The sequence below is a fragment of the Pelodiscus sinensis genome, chromosome 2 (genome assembly GCF_049634645.1).
Source record: "Pelodiscus sinensis isolate JC-2024 chromosome 2, ASM4963464v1, whole genome shotgun sequence".
NCBI classification, from domain to species: domain Eukaryota; kingdom Metazoa; phylum Chordata; order Testudines; family Trionychidae; genus Pelodiscus; species Pelodiscus sinensis.
The window spans coordinates 171,958,757-171,972,440 of record NC_134712.1 but is presented as its reverse complement, the minus strand read 5'-3'; the positions used below and the strand labels follow the sequence as shown (position 1 = coordinate 171,972,440).

General features: G+C 39.9%; 1 protein-coding gene across 9 annotated transcripts in view; it reads right to left on the bottom strand.

Annotated features, from left to right (window-relative positions):
• Nucleotides 1-13,684, bottom strand: part of PDE1C (phosphodiesterase 1C) — a 442,200-nt gene that overhangs the window by 251,300 nt on the left and 177,216 nt on the right. For 6 of the 9 annotated variants that reach the window (XM_075921776.1, XM_075921778.1, XM_075921782.1 and 3 more), the window contains one exon: nt 8,213-8,239. The exons of 2 other annotated variants lie outside the window; for them this stretch is intronic. In XM_075921776.1, coding sequence (XP_075777891.1) covers nt 8,213-8,239 — 27 coding nt within the window. Of the gene's footprint in view, nt 1-8,212; nt 8,240-10,471; nt 10,513-13,684 lie in introns of those variants that run through there. One more of the 9 variants, XM_075921783.1, reaches the window with a different exon arrangement.

Below are 13,684 nucleotides of genomic sequence, written 5' to 3'. Positions count from 1 at the left end.
GGACCTGGAACATCCACAGTCCTACAGGACCATGGACATTGCTGGACCAGAGAGTCCCGGTTTGCAGAGTTTCAAACTGACAAATGTTTCCATGTCCACCCTTTAAATAAGCAACTTCCTTAAACTCACACAGTATTTCTTTCTTTTTTTTTCTCCATTGCTTCACTCAGATTAAGATCTGATTTAACGCCATGCATCTTCCCAGGGCAACAGTACGCATGGTAACATATCCTAAAGGTATTAAGGGAAAAGATTTAGTCAAAGAACATTATACTAGACCAAAATTTCAATAGGCACATACATAAGCAATTACCCAAAATTAGATACTTAAAGGACTAAATATTTGCATGCTTCTTTAGGACAATATCTTGCCTATGCCCATCTAATATGTAGTTTTAGGAGTAACCCTGAATAGTATAAGTAAAAAACATTAGAGAGGAAAAACTTCAGGTTATTTTTTTTGATGTTTGACTTTTTATATGGCCAGTGTGACTGTTGTGCTTGTGGTAATCAGGCTTCAGTAGTGAAGCAAAAAATGGCTTTTAGTATTAGGTAATTACTGTACTGACTTTTGTGTGTCTTTAACATGAGTATGCTATAGCCAAGATGCTTGAAAACAGAACAATTCAATTTACGTTTTACTAGTTGTGCTATAAAATGTTCAGGCTGGTTAAAGAAATTTCAGGAGGCTACTGCTTCTATCTCCCAAGGACCAGCAAGTGTTAGGAAGATAACTACCCCTTCCCTTGTAGCTATAAAACCAAATGTCTTATCCTAAAAGTGCTACATAAAACTTGCTTTGCTTTAACTTTATACCATTTTGTTTTGCGCTATGCTTCAAGAAGCATTAGTTACTGAAATATGTGCTTTGTATAAAATTTGTAATAGCAAACAGATTGTAACTCTAAAGAAGTTGCACCATGAGAGAAAGCCCACATGTGTTTATTCTAGACCAGGACATCTCCCTTTGTATAAGATACAGTACCAGTTGGTACAAATGTAGGAGAGAAACCACGTAAAACATTCCTATTTTAGGAAAAGATTTGATTTTGAAAAGGAATGTAGGGTTGGGTTATCAGAGCAGTAGATTTTGGAATAAAGTGGGCCTATACTAACTCTTTTCTTTTCTGCTTCTGCAAAAATATGAGTAGCTGAAACTGTTTAAAAACGTTGTAAACCTGTTGTTAATTTCTTAAATGTGGAAAAGGCAAACCTTTGTGAAACACATACTTGCAAGTATGTTAAACTGCAAAGTTCCTAACAGCATTGCTTTGTAAATGGTGAAATGCTTTACATATCAATTTAGAATCAAATGACTTTACAAAACTAATTACTAATGTAAGGGGCCATTCAAGTATAGAATATTTCTATTAATGTAGAATTAATTAACAACTGGCAGGGTATGACTACACTAGCTCGTTAGTTCGAGCTAGGTAGGGTAATGAGGGCAAGCCGAGTTGCAAATGAAGCCCGGGATATTTAAATCCCGGGCTTCATTTGCAACTCGGCTTGCCCTCATTACCCTACCTAGCTCGAACTAACGAGCTAGTGTAGATGTACCCGCAGTGTTTAGGCAATACAGCTGTAGCAGTATTAGTCCCAGGATACGAGAGACAAGGTGGGTGATATTAGCTCCCAAAGTCATGGAGCAAATGCCTGAATGATAACGACCAAACTAAATTTAAACAAGCCTGAAAGATGTTTTTCCAATTTCATGGAAACAGGAAGGAAATGAGTATTAAAACAATGCTGAAGTGAGTACCTCTCACACATATTCACTCTCTGCTTCCCTGATTAAACAGCAAGCACCCACCCTGTCCATCTCTACAAGCAAAGTGCCACAGACAGCTAAGAAGAAGAGAAAAGACTCTAAGGAAACCAACCCAAGGCAGTTTCGCCAGCTGGGCAGATAGGAGAAGTTAAAGTTCCACAAGCTGCAGAATAAAGTCCTGTACAAATACAAAAATTGTATCCACATCTGTATCCACAAAAAATGAGTTGCGGATATCTGTATCCACATTCACGGATGCAGATACCTGCGGATATAAAGCATATATCCACGGATTTGCAGGGCTCTCCTGCAGAGCCCTGGCCAGGCCACTTTTAAGCAGTGATCCCATATTCCATCAGTACAATGGCTGCAGAAGCGATCCGGAGTGCCATTCCAGCTGCATGATCAAAACACCACTGAAATTTGGCATGTAGATTGAGAAGCAGCCAGACTACATTTTTGTGAGTGACATTGCTACCTGGATCTTATTACAAAAAGAAATGTAAAATCCCATTTAATTGGTTAACTGGTTACACATTATTTATCCAGTCAACCAATTAAAGGAAGGTACGGGGGCTGCTCCAGCATGGCTGGGTTGGAAAGCCACCCCACCCTCCCCTCTCCCGCCCTTGGCAACCGTGCTGGAATGGCTCCCCTTTTGTGGACAAGGGTTCTCCTGTCAGCTGGCCAATGCAGCCCGCGTCTGTAGCAGGAGGACCAGGCCAGGCCCACCATGAACACGAGCTGTTCTGGCTGGCTGGCCAAAGAAGCCCCTGCAGTGGGCCCCTCAAGGCTGGAGCAGCCCCCTGCCCACAGAGGGCAGGGAGCTTCTCCAATCCCTGCTGGTTAAGCAGAACTAGTAAGTCTCACACATTAAGGGTGAGGTTTACTGCTTAACCATTCACATCCCTAATTACACAGCTTTTTTTTTTCCACCTCACAGCCACATTTTTATGTAGCCTAATAATATCTGTCTTACATTGTACCTTCTATGCAGCACTATCAGCTAATTAAAAACAAACTGATGGACAAACTGTCTTAAGTTTTACTACTATTGAGTTAGGTAGAATGAGTTCACTGTGAAAGAGTGGTATTTGCGTCAGGATACCATATACAGAAAGCCAAATTAGACAAGTAGACAATATGCAACATAATCAAAATGACAATGCAATATTCTAAATAGGCCAGACCATGTTTGCGTTATTCTTGTGGACAAATTATGGCAATATGTACCCAGTGCACAGGGCCAATAAAAAGGAGTATGCACCATTTATGTCTCATTTTCAGAACTTAAATGGAGTTATGAAGTACACAGCCCTCATGGTGAGTCCACTATAAAAGGGTGAATTTTACCTAAACTGATTATTCAATCCAATCAAGCAGATATCTGCTCAGTGCTACCTGAAAGGTGCTGTGAGCCCTAAATCTCCATAAACTTCTATAGTAATTGAGGACACTAAGCAACTCTAAAGAGGTAATGAGCACTTCACAAGGTCAAGTTTTATACAGTTGGGTGATATGAGTGTAATTCTGTCTCAATAATGAAATAGAACAGTCCTGCCATTTAGGTTTTTAAAACTATATAAAAAACATGAAAACAACTTGGGATCTGACTGTTCTGAGAGTTTCTGCCTCTGTGCTTGTTATTTGGTTATCTACTCTGTAAAATAACTTAGGTAACAAGCTAGTCTTATATCTAATCTTCACTAACTCCAGGTTAACTAGATGTAAAGATGATAGATGGCTTATATATGGATTAAAATAACCTGCGTCTCTGGCTCTGCAGTGATTAATTTGCCTCATAGCTCATTAGTTCAGGTACTAATTTGAGACTATTGTATTTGATTATAGATATCTATGGAACTTCCAAGTTTATGATGAAAATTACATCAATCCACAGTAGTTTTTTAAAGCATTTGAGTTACTGCAGTTATTGCAAGAGTCTGTATTTGTAATACCACATTACAGTTCTAATGTGGCTCAGATAATATAGTGATGAAGGCCATACAAGAACCCAGATAGACACACCAAGATAGTACTTCATATGATTATCTACATTTGAAAAAATAATCACTCAAGAGAACAATTCAAGCTGTGGCTTATTGCATGGCGAATATGGCATTGAATGAGATGTGATAATGTCATTACGGTTTCTTTTGTCTGAATAGGACTTCTCAAGCAACCGACCTTGGCCAGTGAATAAACAATTTGACAGTTCCTAAAGCTTTGTAGGAATTGTAAATCAGTGTAGTTTGTGTACAAAATACAGTATATTAGGGTGAACAGATGCATAACAGTTTCAGTCTTGAGGGCTTGGTGTGAATACAACAATTTAACAACACTTGAAAATTTTTCATACTCTAATATTATTAGGGCTCGTTGGAAAAAAAATACATCCATCTGGTGAAAAATGTCAAGGTTTTGGCATCTGGTTTCATTCAGCATCAGACTGAAACTGTGACCTTTCAAAATTTGTTGCAAAAAACTAGAGAGTTTTTGGCAAATCAGCATTTTCTGATGAAAACGCATCTCATCAAAAATTCCCAACTAAATGTAAATATTATTTGAATTCATCATACATAAAAGGTAAAAGAGAACAAAATCTAATATATATTTGGATTTACATCCAACATTTTAACTGCTGCAACAATCTATACATCAATATATAAATAATTAATAGTTAACAATGCTACTACCAATAGAGAATCATGTGAAACTAGATGCAAAAGTGAACAAATGACGAGTACAGCTGTTGCCCTTCTGGGTTTGGTGACATTTAAAATCACAGATTCTTTTGTGCGGAAGAAAAAGAAAGAGACATGATTAATGAATAAAGGAAGGAAATCAAGGCTGAAGACTGGAATCAAATCATTTCCATATTTTTGGAAATCCCCATTCAACAGATTCATGCCACTTTGTAGCATTAATTTATTTCCATCCTGCAGCATCCTTTCCTGTTAGTACCAGAGCACATTAAACTTCTGGCTCAGATATACATATAATTTCCTTTGCAGTGTGATACTTTTGTCACACAGCGGGTGGCAAATGCTAGACAAGCTCAAAGCCAGCCATTTTGCTCTACAGGCAGGCAGAGCCAGATTTCCAGGCACAAAGAAGAACTTGCTATAGTACACAGTTTTCTGGCTGACATCCATCACTTGCTAAGAAAGGTAATCATTAATAGATGTTTCGTAATTACTATGTACAGGCTCCTTCAATGACATCCTACCATCATGGGGTCAGTACCAGTTGTCTCATAACACAAGGCACAAAGCACATCTATCCTGTTGCCGAAACTATGGATCTCACCAGCCAACAGACATTGATAACAGCTCAAGACATAAACTTCACACAGGAAACATGCAGAGAGAAATCAAACTAATAGAACAACAATCCCAAATGGCATAAAATGTAACGTACATTAGTGGTGAGCAGGAGGAATAACTATAGATGGATTACCAAAAACACAATGCCATAATATCTCTTGCACATTTCAGTTAAGTTGATAAATACAACAATAATTTCTATGAACTATAATTTACCTCCCTTCTGATGCACACTGTGGTATGCTAGCCACTAGCCACATTTGGGTGTGGCTAGTTGGTTGGAACAATGTGGCTATTTGGCCAGTTGAGTGTGGTTAGTTCACTATAGTGGCTACTGCTTCAGAAACTCCCCATACAAAAAACCCACCGCCTGAGCAAACCCACTCACTTCAATGCCATAGTAACATGTATAGAAAACACACGAATTAGATTTTTTTCTCAAATCAATACAAGCAATACAAAATATGTGCATAGTGCAAAGATCATTCAACTTCTAGGAAATTATTTTCTGCTCCCCACAAATCATCTCACAAGCAGCCAAGCACCTCCTGCTGCAGGCACATCATGTACATAATTAACTAGTGGATCAAACCAGCAGAAAGTGAAACATGAGAGAAATACAGCTCAACTGAAGACAAACAAACAGTATGGGTTCTATTACTGTGGCATCAGCCCAGTTGGAAACATACATTTATTTTTATTCCAATTCTCTACACCCATGGACTATGTCCTGAACAGTAGCGTTATTTTGGAATAATGTTAGTTATTCCAAAATAACGTAGTGCACGTCTACATAGCAAGCCCATTATTGCTAAATAAACTCAAAATAATGGGCTTCTTACTCCGATTCCTGTAAACCTCATATTATGAGGAATAAGGGAAGTCAGGGGAAGAGTGCTCTATTTCAAAATAACTGCAGTGCAGACAGTGACAAAAGTCAAAATGTGCTAACTGCGTAGCTCAAGTTGCATAACTTATTTCGAGTTTAGCCCTGCTGTGTAGACTCGTCCATGGTGTCCAACATGCTAGCCACTAGCCACCTGGTAGTGTGGCTAGTTGGCTGGAACAATGTGGCTATTTGGCCAGTTGAACGTGGCTAGTTCGCTATAGTGGCTACTGCTTCAGAACTGGTTGGACACCATTAACAGCTGTTTACTGAGCACAGTAGCTCTCTCAGATGATCACATCCACAGCAGCTGTTCCAGTGCCCCACAATGTGCAGGGAGTACAATTGCATAGTCCAATACAGAAGTGTCCAATGCAGTAGCAAGAGGATCTCACTGGAATAAGCCACAAAATAGCACCAGGAAGCACATTCAGAAGCACCTTCAGGGCTCAATCCTTCACAGTGCAAAGGGCCCTCAACTCTCACACAAGCCAATGGGAATTAAGGATGCACAGCACCCTTTGAAAGATTAAGCCCCTAATTTATAACCTGGTACAGTGTTAATGGAAAATTGCAGTGTCCCACTCTAAAACATTAAGAACATAAGAACAGCCATACTGGGTCAGAGCAATGGTCCATCCAGCCCAGTATCCTGTCTGCTGACAGTGGCCAATACCAGATGCCCCAGAGGGAGGGGGCACTACAGGTAATCCTCATGTGATCCCTCCCCTGTCACCCACCTCCAGAGAAACAAAGGCTAGGAACACCATTCCTACCCATCCTGGCTAATAGCCATTGATGGACCTAACCTCCATGAATTAGAGTCACCACTGCACAGCACACAATCTGAAAGCAAACAAGTGCAAACAAAAATAATTGCTCTTTAGAGAGCAACAAATCAGAGAACTATGATTAGGCTTTCCTACTACAGGGCCACATTAAGGTAACTAGATCTTTTATAACAGTAAAAGGGTCTGTTTATCAATGGGATCCCAATCTTCCTTTGGTCTCCTGCAAAGGCACATACCACCTGCAAGACTCAAAGCCAACAAATCAATGTTTTTATTACTGCATATGTACTGATAAAAGAAAGAACAGGCAGATCTTGTCAAAGGAATTGAAAAAAATGTGTTTGGGCTCACAAACAAATCCTCCAGTCCTTATTCTGACAACACTTCCACTAACTCCACACTTCAATGGGAGTTTTGAGTAATAAGTACAGGATTGGGACATAATTCAAAATGACCTTAGCAAGTTAGAGAAATGGTCAGAGGTAAACAGGATGAGGTTTAATAAAGAGAAATGCAAAGTGCTCCACTTAGGAAGGAACAATCAGTTCCATACATACAAGATGGGAAGCGACTGTCTAGGAAGGAGCATGGCGGAAAGGGATCTAGGGGTCATAGTGGACCACAAGTTGAATATGAGTCAACAGTGTGACGCTGTTGCAAAAAAAGCAAATATGATTCTAGGTTGTATCAACAGGTGTGTTGTAAGCAAAACTCGTGAAGTCATTCTGCCGCTCTACTCTGCACTGGTTAGGCCTCAGCTGGAGTACTGTGTCCAGTTCTGGGCGCCACATTTCAAGAAAGATGTGGAGAAATTGGAAAGGGTACAGAGAAGAGCGACAAGAATGATTAAAGGTTTAGAGAACATGACCTATGAAGCCAGGCTTCATGAACTGGGCTTGTTCAGCTTGGAAAAAAGAAGATTAAGGGGTGACATGATAGCGGTTTTCAAATATCTAATAGGGTGTCACAAGGAGGAAGGAGAAAATTTGTTCCTCTTGGTTACTGAGGACAGGACAAGGAGTAATGGGCTTAAAGTGCAGCAGGGGAGGTTTAGATTGGACATTAGGAAAAAATTCCTAACTGTCAGGGTGGTCAAATATTGGAATAAATTGCCAAGGGAGGTGGTGGAATCTCCCTTTCTGGAGATATTTAAGAACAGGTTAGATAGACATCTGTCAGGGATGGTGTAGACGGAGCTTGGTCCTGCCTTGAGGGCAGGGGGCTGGACTCGATGACCTCTTGAGGTCCCTTCCAATCCTATGATTCTATGATTCTATGATTGTGTCTCAGAGAGGGTCTTTTACACATCTCCCATTATGTGCAAAACCAATACATTAAATACATTAAAAACAATACATGAAAGGACATTCTTTCTTCAACCGCTCTAAGGACAGTCGACTTACAAACTCCTTCTAAGCCTTCTGTGACTTATTCTTACCTCTGTGATGTTTTCTTGTATTTTCTCCTGCAGGGAAAACAAATAAAAGTGAGATAAGGAGGCCAGCCCCTTGTAAAATCTCCAGAAAGAATAGACTAGTAATGCCAAATCAGAAGCATTCAAGTATCAGAAGTTAAGGCACAGTAATCTCTGCAATGGGAAAACTGCAAATCTAATAACCCTTTGTTTTGACACCAGTGTTGATCTGCTGAAACAAATCATATATAGCTGTGATGTCAATGCAAGATAAAGAGGGCCCAGTTACGCTTAAATTGATGGCAATGGTGGTTTGGGATTTTTGCGAATAGCTTCAGTTGAAGCAGGGGCAGGCACAGCATGTGTGCGCGTGCACATGTATGAATGCTCCCGTTCGTATTGCTGCTTTGTGTGTGACAGGCCCAGAATAACAAAGTAAAAAGGTATTATTTTAAAAAATATTACTTAAAATAAAAATCAGAAAAATCAGAAAATGCATATGTAACCCACACACCTACTGTGGGTCATTGTCCCATGCAGTGGCACTGAGACCACAGCAACAGATACAAACAAGAGACCTCTATAGCCTAAGCTGAGAAGCAGCTGGCTTTTAGCTCAAATGGTAGAAGCTCCTACACTATAAGTTCCATTGGTTCCAGGTTCAAATCCACCCGGTAGCAGTTACACATGGAATGTCATGCCATTTTATTTTGAATTGAAGGAATGGACCCTGTCCTGGTTGCCAAATGGTAAACCCTCTGCTATCTTTAGATTTGTGTACAACAATTTCTCTTCCATACTCATGTCCTGTGAGAAGTTTTCAGACAATGAGCAATATTGGACTAATTACATTTCTGGATAATTAGTTTTTAAAATTTGAAAATATTTAGTTTAGGCTTTCCTGTGTGAAAATGCATTTATTAGAATCCTCACACATAAAAGTAGAAGAACAAAAAATTCACAAACAGAAGCATCAAGACTTCATGGATTTTTGTCTACTACTGATGTTCACAATGGTGTGACATACAAACAGCAAAGGTCATAGTAACTTGAAGTTATCGAGTTCTATAGAACACATTTTAATTACAGCTAAGCAGAGAATGGAACTTCTGTTTTATGCACTATTTTCAGATTTCAAATTTGTTTTCATTCCAATTCAGAACAAAAACCTAAAGCTTCAAAATTTTCTGTGATTTTTTTTAAAAGATTAATTTGTGATCTACTGCAATATTTAATATAATTTATTTTAAGAATATTTTTAAAAATTCTAAACAAACAGTCATTTTAAAAGGAAAAAAATCAAAAGTTCAGAAAATGATCAAACACCCTGTATCTCACTATCAGAATGTCCTTATCCCTTCTTTACTTCTTGGCAAAATTTAGACAACATTACATGATTTCACAAAGCACTGTGATTTCAACTACATTTTCCAACAGAAAATGGTTTTCCAGCCAGCTCTAATTTTAATGTGTCCTTAACAGAGGTGGACTTACATTACGGTGCTGTTTGCATTTGACTCACATTTCATCTTCTAATCACTTGTGGATTTCTATCATTAAAAATGATTCACATCACACTCTTTTCATCTGAGCTCAGTATACTGCATTAGAGCAGTGGTTTTCAACTTCTGGTCCACAAACCCCTGGGGGTCTGCTGACTACATCTAAGATTTCCAAAGGGGTCATTACCATCTGAAATATTTTCAGAGTCCACAAATGAAAAAAAGATTGAAAACTACTGCATTAGAAAACCTTTCAGTATTACAGGGAAGCATCGGGAAAAAGAAAGTTGCTTGTACTTCAAAGAGCATTATTCTTTATTGGTGTTGTAGTTTCCACACCTGCAATCCCATTACAGTCACTTTACACATATGCAAACCAAGTTACTGATTTTGTTTCTAGACCTAGAATTTGCATCTTATGGTTGAAAACAATGTAGTTAAAGGAACAGCTGTGTACACGCATGTCTGTGATTTAAAGAAAAAACAAAACCCTGCCACCAACAGCTGCAGCCATATAGCAATAAATTATGGTATGCCTGCATTTCCATCCAGTGTTACAAAAACAAAGTCTGTTGCTGCTGATCATCAAAGCTGCGAGGGGAAGGAATTGACACTTTAAAGCTAAGTTTTCCTAAACAGCCTGTAATATGCAATCACAAATTAGAGCATTTAAACGTCTACCTGTTTGCACTTCCCTCCCACCCAAGATCAGGTAGTTAGGACACACAATAGCACAAGTCATTAATTAGAGGCAGATTGAAGACTCTTTTGAAAATGTTACCAGAATCCACTGTTGATTAGAATCATCAATATTCATGTGAGCTTGAGTTAGCAAGCAGAAATGGTCAGGAATGAACAGCAGCTCCCTCTGCAGTTGTCTCATTTGCATACATGCAGGGAAGGGTGGGGACAGGCTGTAGCCTGCAAATCTATACACTTTCCTCTCTTATCCCTCTTACTCTATTTTAGTAATGCCAGTAATGCAAGACCTATGAGACTTATCATGTATGAGTTGGCTTTACCAGTAGGGTAGTGTGATAAGTAAGGGTTAGTATCTTTCAGAAATTAAACTAAATATCTTTAATATCTCTTTAGAAATTGTGGAAGGCTTTGTGGCAAAATCTTCATTTGGGTCAGTACACAGATAGAGTAAGATCAGTGCCTAGTGAGACCTACAATAGGTCCAAAACTGCAAGACCTAGCCAAACTGATATCCTGATCAAGGAAACAGAAGGCCTTGCACCTAAGCGCAGGTTCCCACTTTTTTCATGTCAGGGAACGCATCCAAGAGGGGCATCGGATGATCTTATTCATGCATATTCAAAAGATGTCCCAATATCACCATCTAATCAAGTGCAAACACCCACAAAATCTCAGGCTGCGGAAATCTTATGGCCATTAGAGGCTGGGTGTTAATGACACAAAAAGACCCATAAAAAGCTATAGCAGTAGTTGAGATATGGGAAATCTTTTTCCGTAATAAGTATCTCTTTCCTTCATATCAAAGCTCTTTGTTTCTATTCTTTCTAAGTTTCTTTTCTTTTAAATTTTCCATACTTCACCTTTCACTCAACGGTGGCCTTTCCATGCTCGGTCTTCTGCGAAAAGGGTATGTAAGTATGGTATTATGTTAGATAACTTATTTTGTGTACTTACATAAGTACCATTATGTAACCAAACTTTGTTAATGCTACCCTCGGTGGTGATTGAATCAATCTGTGTGATCAGAGCTGTATGCTTTGTTTTGTTTGCCATTTTAATACCAGTCACAGTGGAAAATTGTTTTAATTTGGTACTATCCTTATTGTGAGCGTGGCTGCTGTTGTAGTTCCCCAGATCCACCTCCAGAAATAGAGCTTTATAGCCCTCAACCTTTGTGACCTGGGGAAGGAGGATAAAACCTAGAATCTTCTAGTCAGATTGGTGAGTCATACCCACATAAATTATACTTCACCCCCAGGCTACAAGGCTACCAAATTAATCTCATTACAGGAGAAATCTGATCTGAAAGGAGAATGTTGGAACTTGCGGGACTGGGATAAACCTTTGTAACAGATAGCTGTTCAGTGGAAAGTCACAAGAACCTGCCTTTCTACAAAGATAGCCAGAATGACAGTGGCTATCTGCCTAGTGAAGGCAGCAATGACTGATGCTGCATTCATTCTTGTTGGATATCCAGTGTGGATGGCCTATAACAGGGGTTCAGGTGCTCTGCCAGACTGTGTTAATACAGAGCTGACTCAAATTCAGCTTCATTTCTCCTTGCACTGATGTTCTGGCGAACGATATAAGGATCCCATTCAGTGAGTGTTATTCATGTAAATCCATCTACTTTGGAATGCATTACTCCCCTAAACTGTCTTTTTATCTTATGTGAAATAACGTATTAGCAGACACCATGAGCATGCATGGCAAGAGACCACCAGCCAGAGTCTCTGGGCATCTGGCACCCATAGCAGGGGCCCACCACCACACTCTCCCCACATTCCCAGGCAGGTCAGGGGAAGCAGAAAAACGCAGCCTCAGCTTACATCTCTGCCCCTGCACACATCAGCAGGAAGCAAAGAGACATGGCTGGAGGAGCAGAGTGAGCTGGAGCTGCAATGCTTCGCTTCTCCCACTACTGCCAGTGAGGGCAGCAGGGGAGGCTGGCCTCCCAGGCCCACTAGTTCCCTGGCATGCTTCACTCAGGGGACAACACAGGGTAGCAGGAGAGCAAAAGCAGGGGAGAGGTGGGGCAGAAAGGGAGGGCAGCAGAGGCAAGAAGAGGCAGGGCCTGGGACAGAGGGGGTTGTCCTGGCCCTTCCCCAGGCTGGGGAGAAAGGGGAAATTGGTCACATGGCTGGTGCCACCTGTCTCTCTTTACCAGTCATCTCTATTAGCAGAAGCTGAGAATTTTTTTCAGACTGAATGAAATTAATACTCAGAGGACCCTCTACTGATTTATTTAAACTCGTGTAAGTCAGGAGTAACGTCGCCAAAGTCAATGTTGTTACGGAAGCCTCAGAGCAGTGCAAGGTCAGAGTCAGTCACAATACATGAAGCTGCCAAGGGAAAAGGGTGATTCATCTGCAAAAAGATTATATCAAAGCAGAACAAAATGGGGTATGGCTCCGATAATGCCTCTGAAGAAAATGAAATAAAGTCAATGAATCAACTGAGCCAGTTGCTTCACCAGCCACATCTCTGAACAGATAAGGCAAATTCCATCTCAAGGCAATGCAGAAGTAGAATGAAAGGCTCTGTCCAGACCCTTGCAAAAGTGACAGTCCAAGGTCAGAACAGGCAGTTTGGATGATTTACCCTCACACAAGTGATTATTTTTATTATTCCAAATTGTGGTGTAGGGACATTTCTACTGTCTATGCTGTACCTCTCCTGAAGATAAAGAGACCTCAGTATCAAGCTATGGCAAACCAGCACCTTTCTGTGGATGTATTATGTTGCCTGTATAACTCTCACCATAGAGGTATTGATTAAAACACACATACCTATTGCTGGCTTGTACATCTCAGCAAGCATTACTGATCAATAGGGTCCTACAGGGTATTATGTGGAGAGCATACAGTACAAAGTGCTTCAGGTTTGGACCTGAGTGAAAATACATGACTACCTAAACTTCTAATATCCACAGAACTTTCATTTTAAAGGAGTGTGCAGGCATGGAGGTTAAAAAGTTTTGTCAACTAATAAATCTGCTTGTTCAAGACTCATACTGGTAGCTACAATCGCTACTGCGTACCCCCTCTAGCTCAACAGAGAACTTCATGAAGTTGACCAAGAAGTTTTCTCGGGGGACTATTATGAAGGAAAAGATACTAGCAGACAAATTTTAATCACAGAAGTGTTTATTTGTTTGGCTTCTACTTTCCCAAAACATTCTTCCTGCAGATTATAACATGGATTACTTTCAGCGTAAGTAACAGGTACTGCCAACTATAATGTACTGTCATATTGAAATGTGTCTCATCATTTTGCTCCCTTCTTATTGACC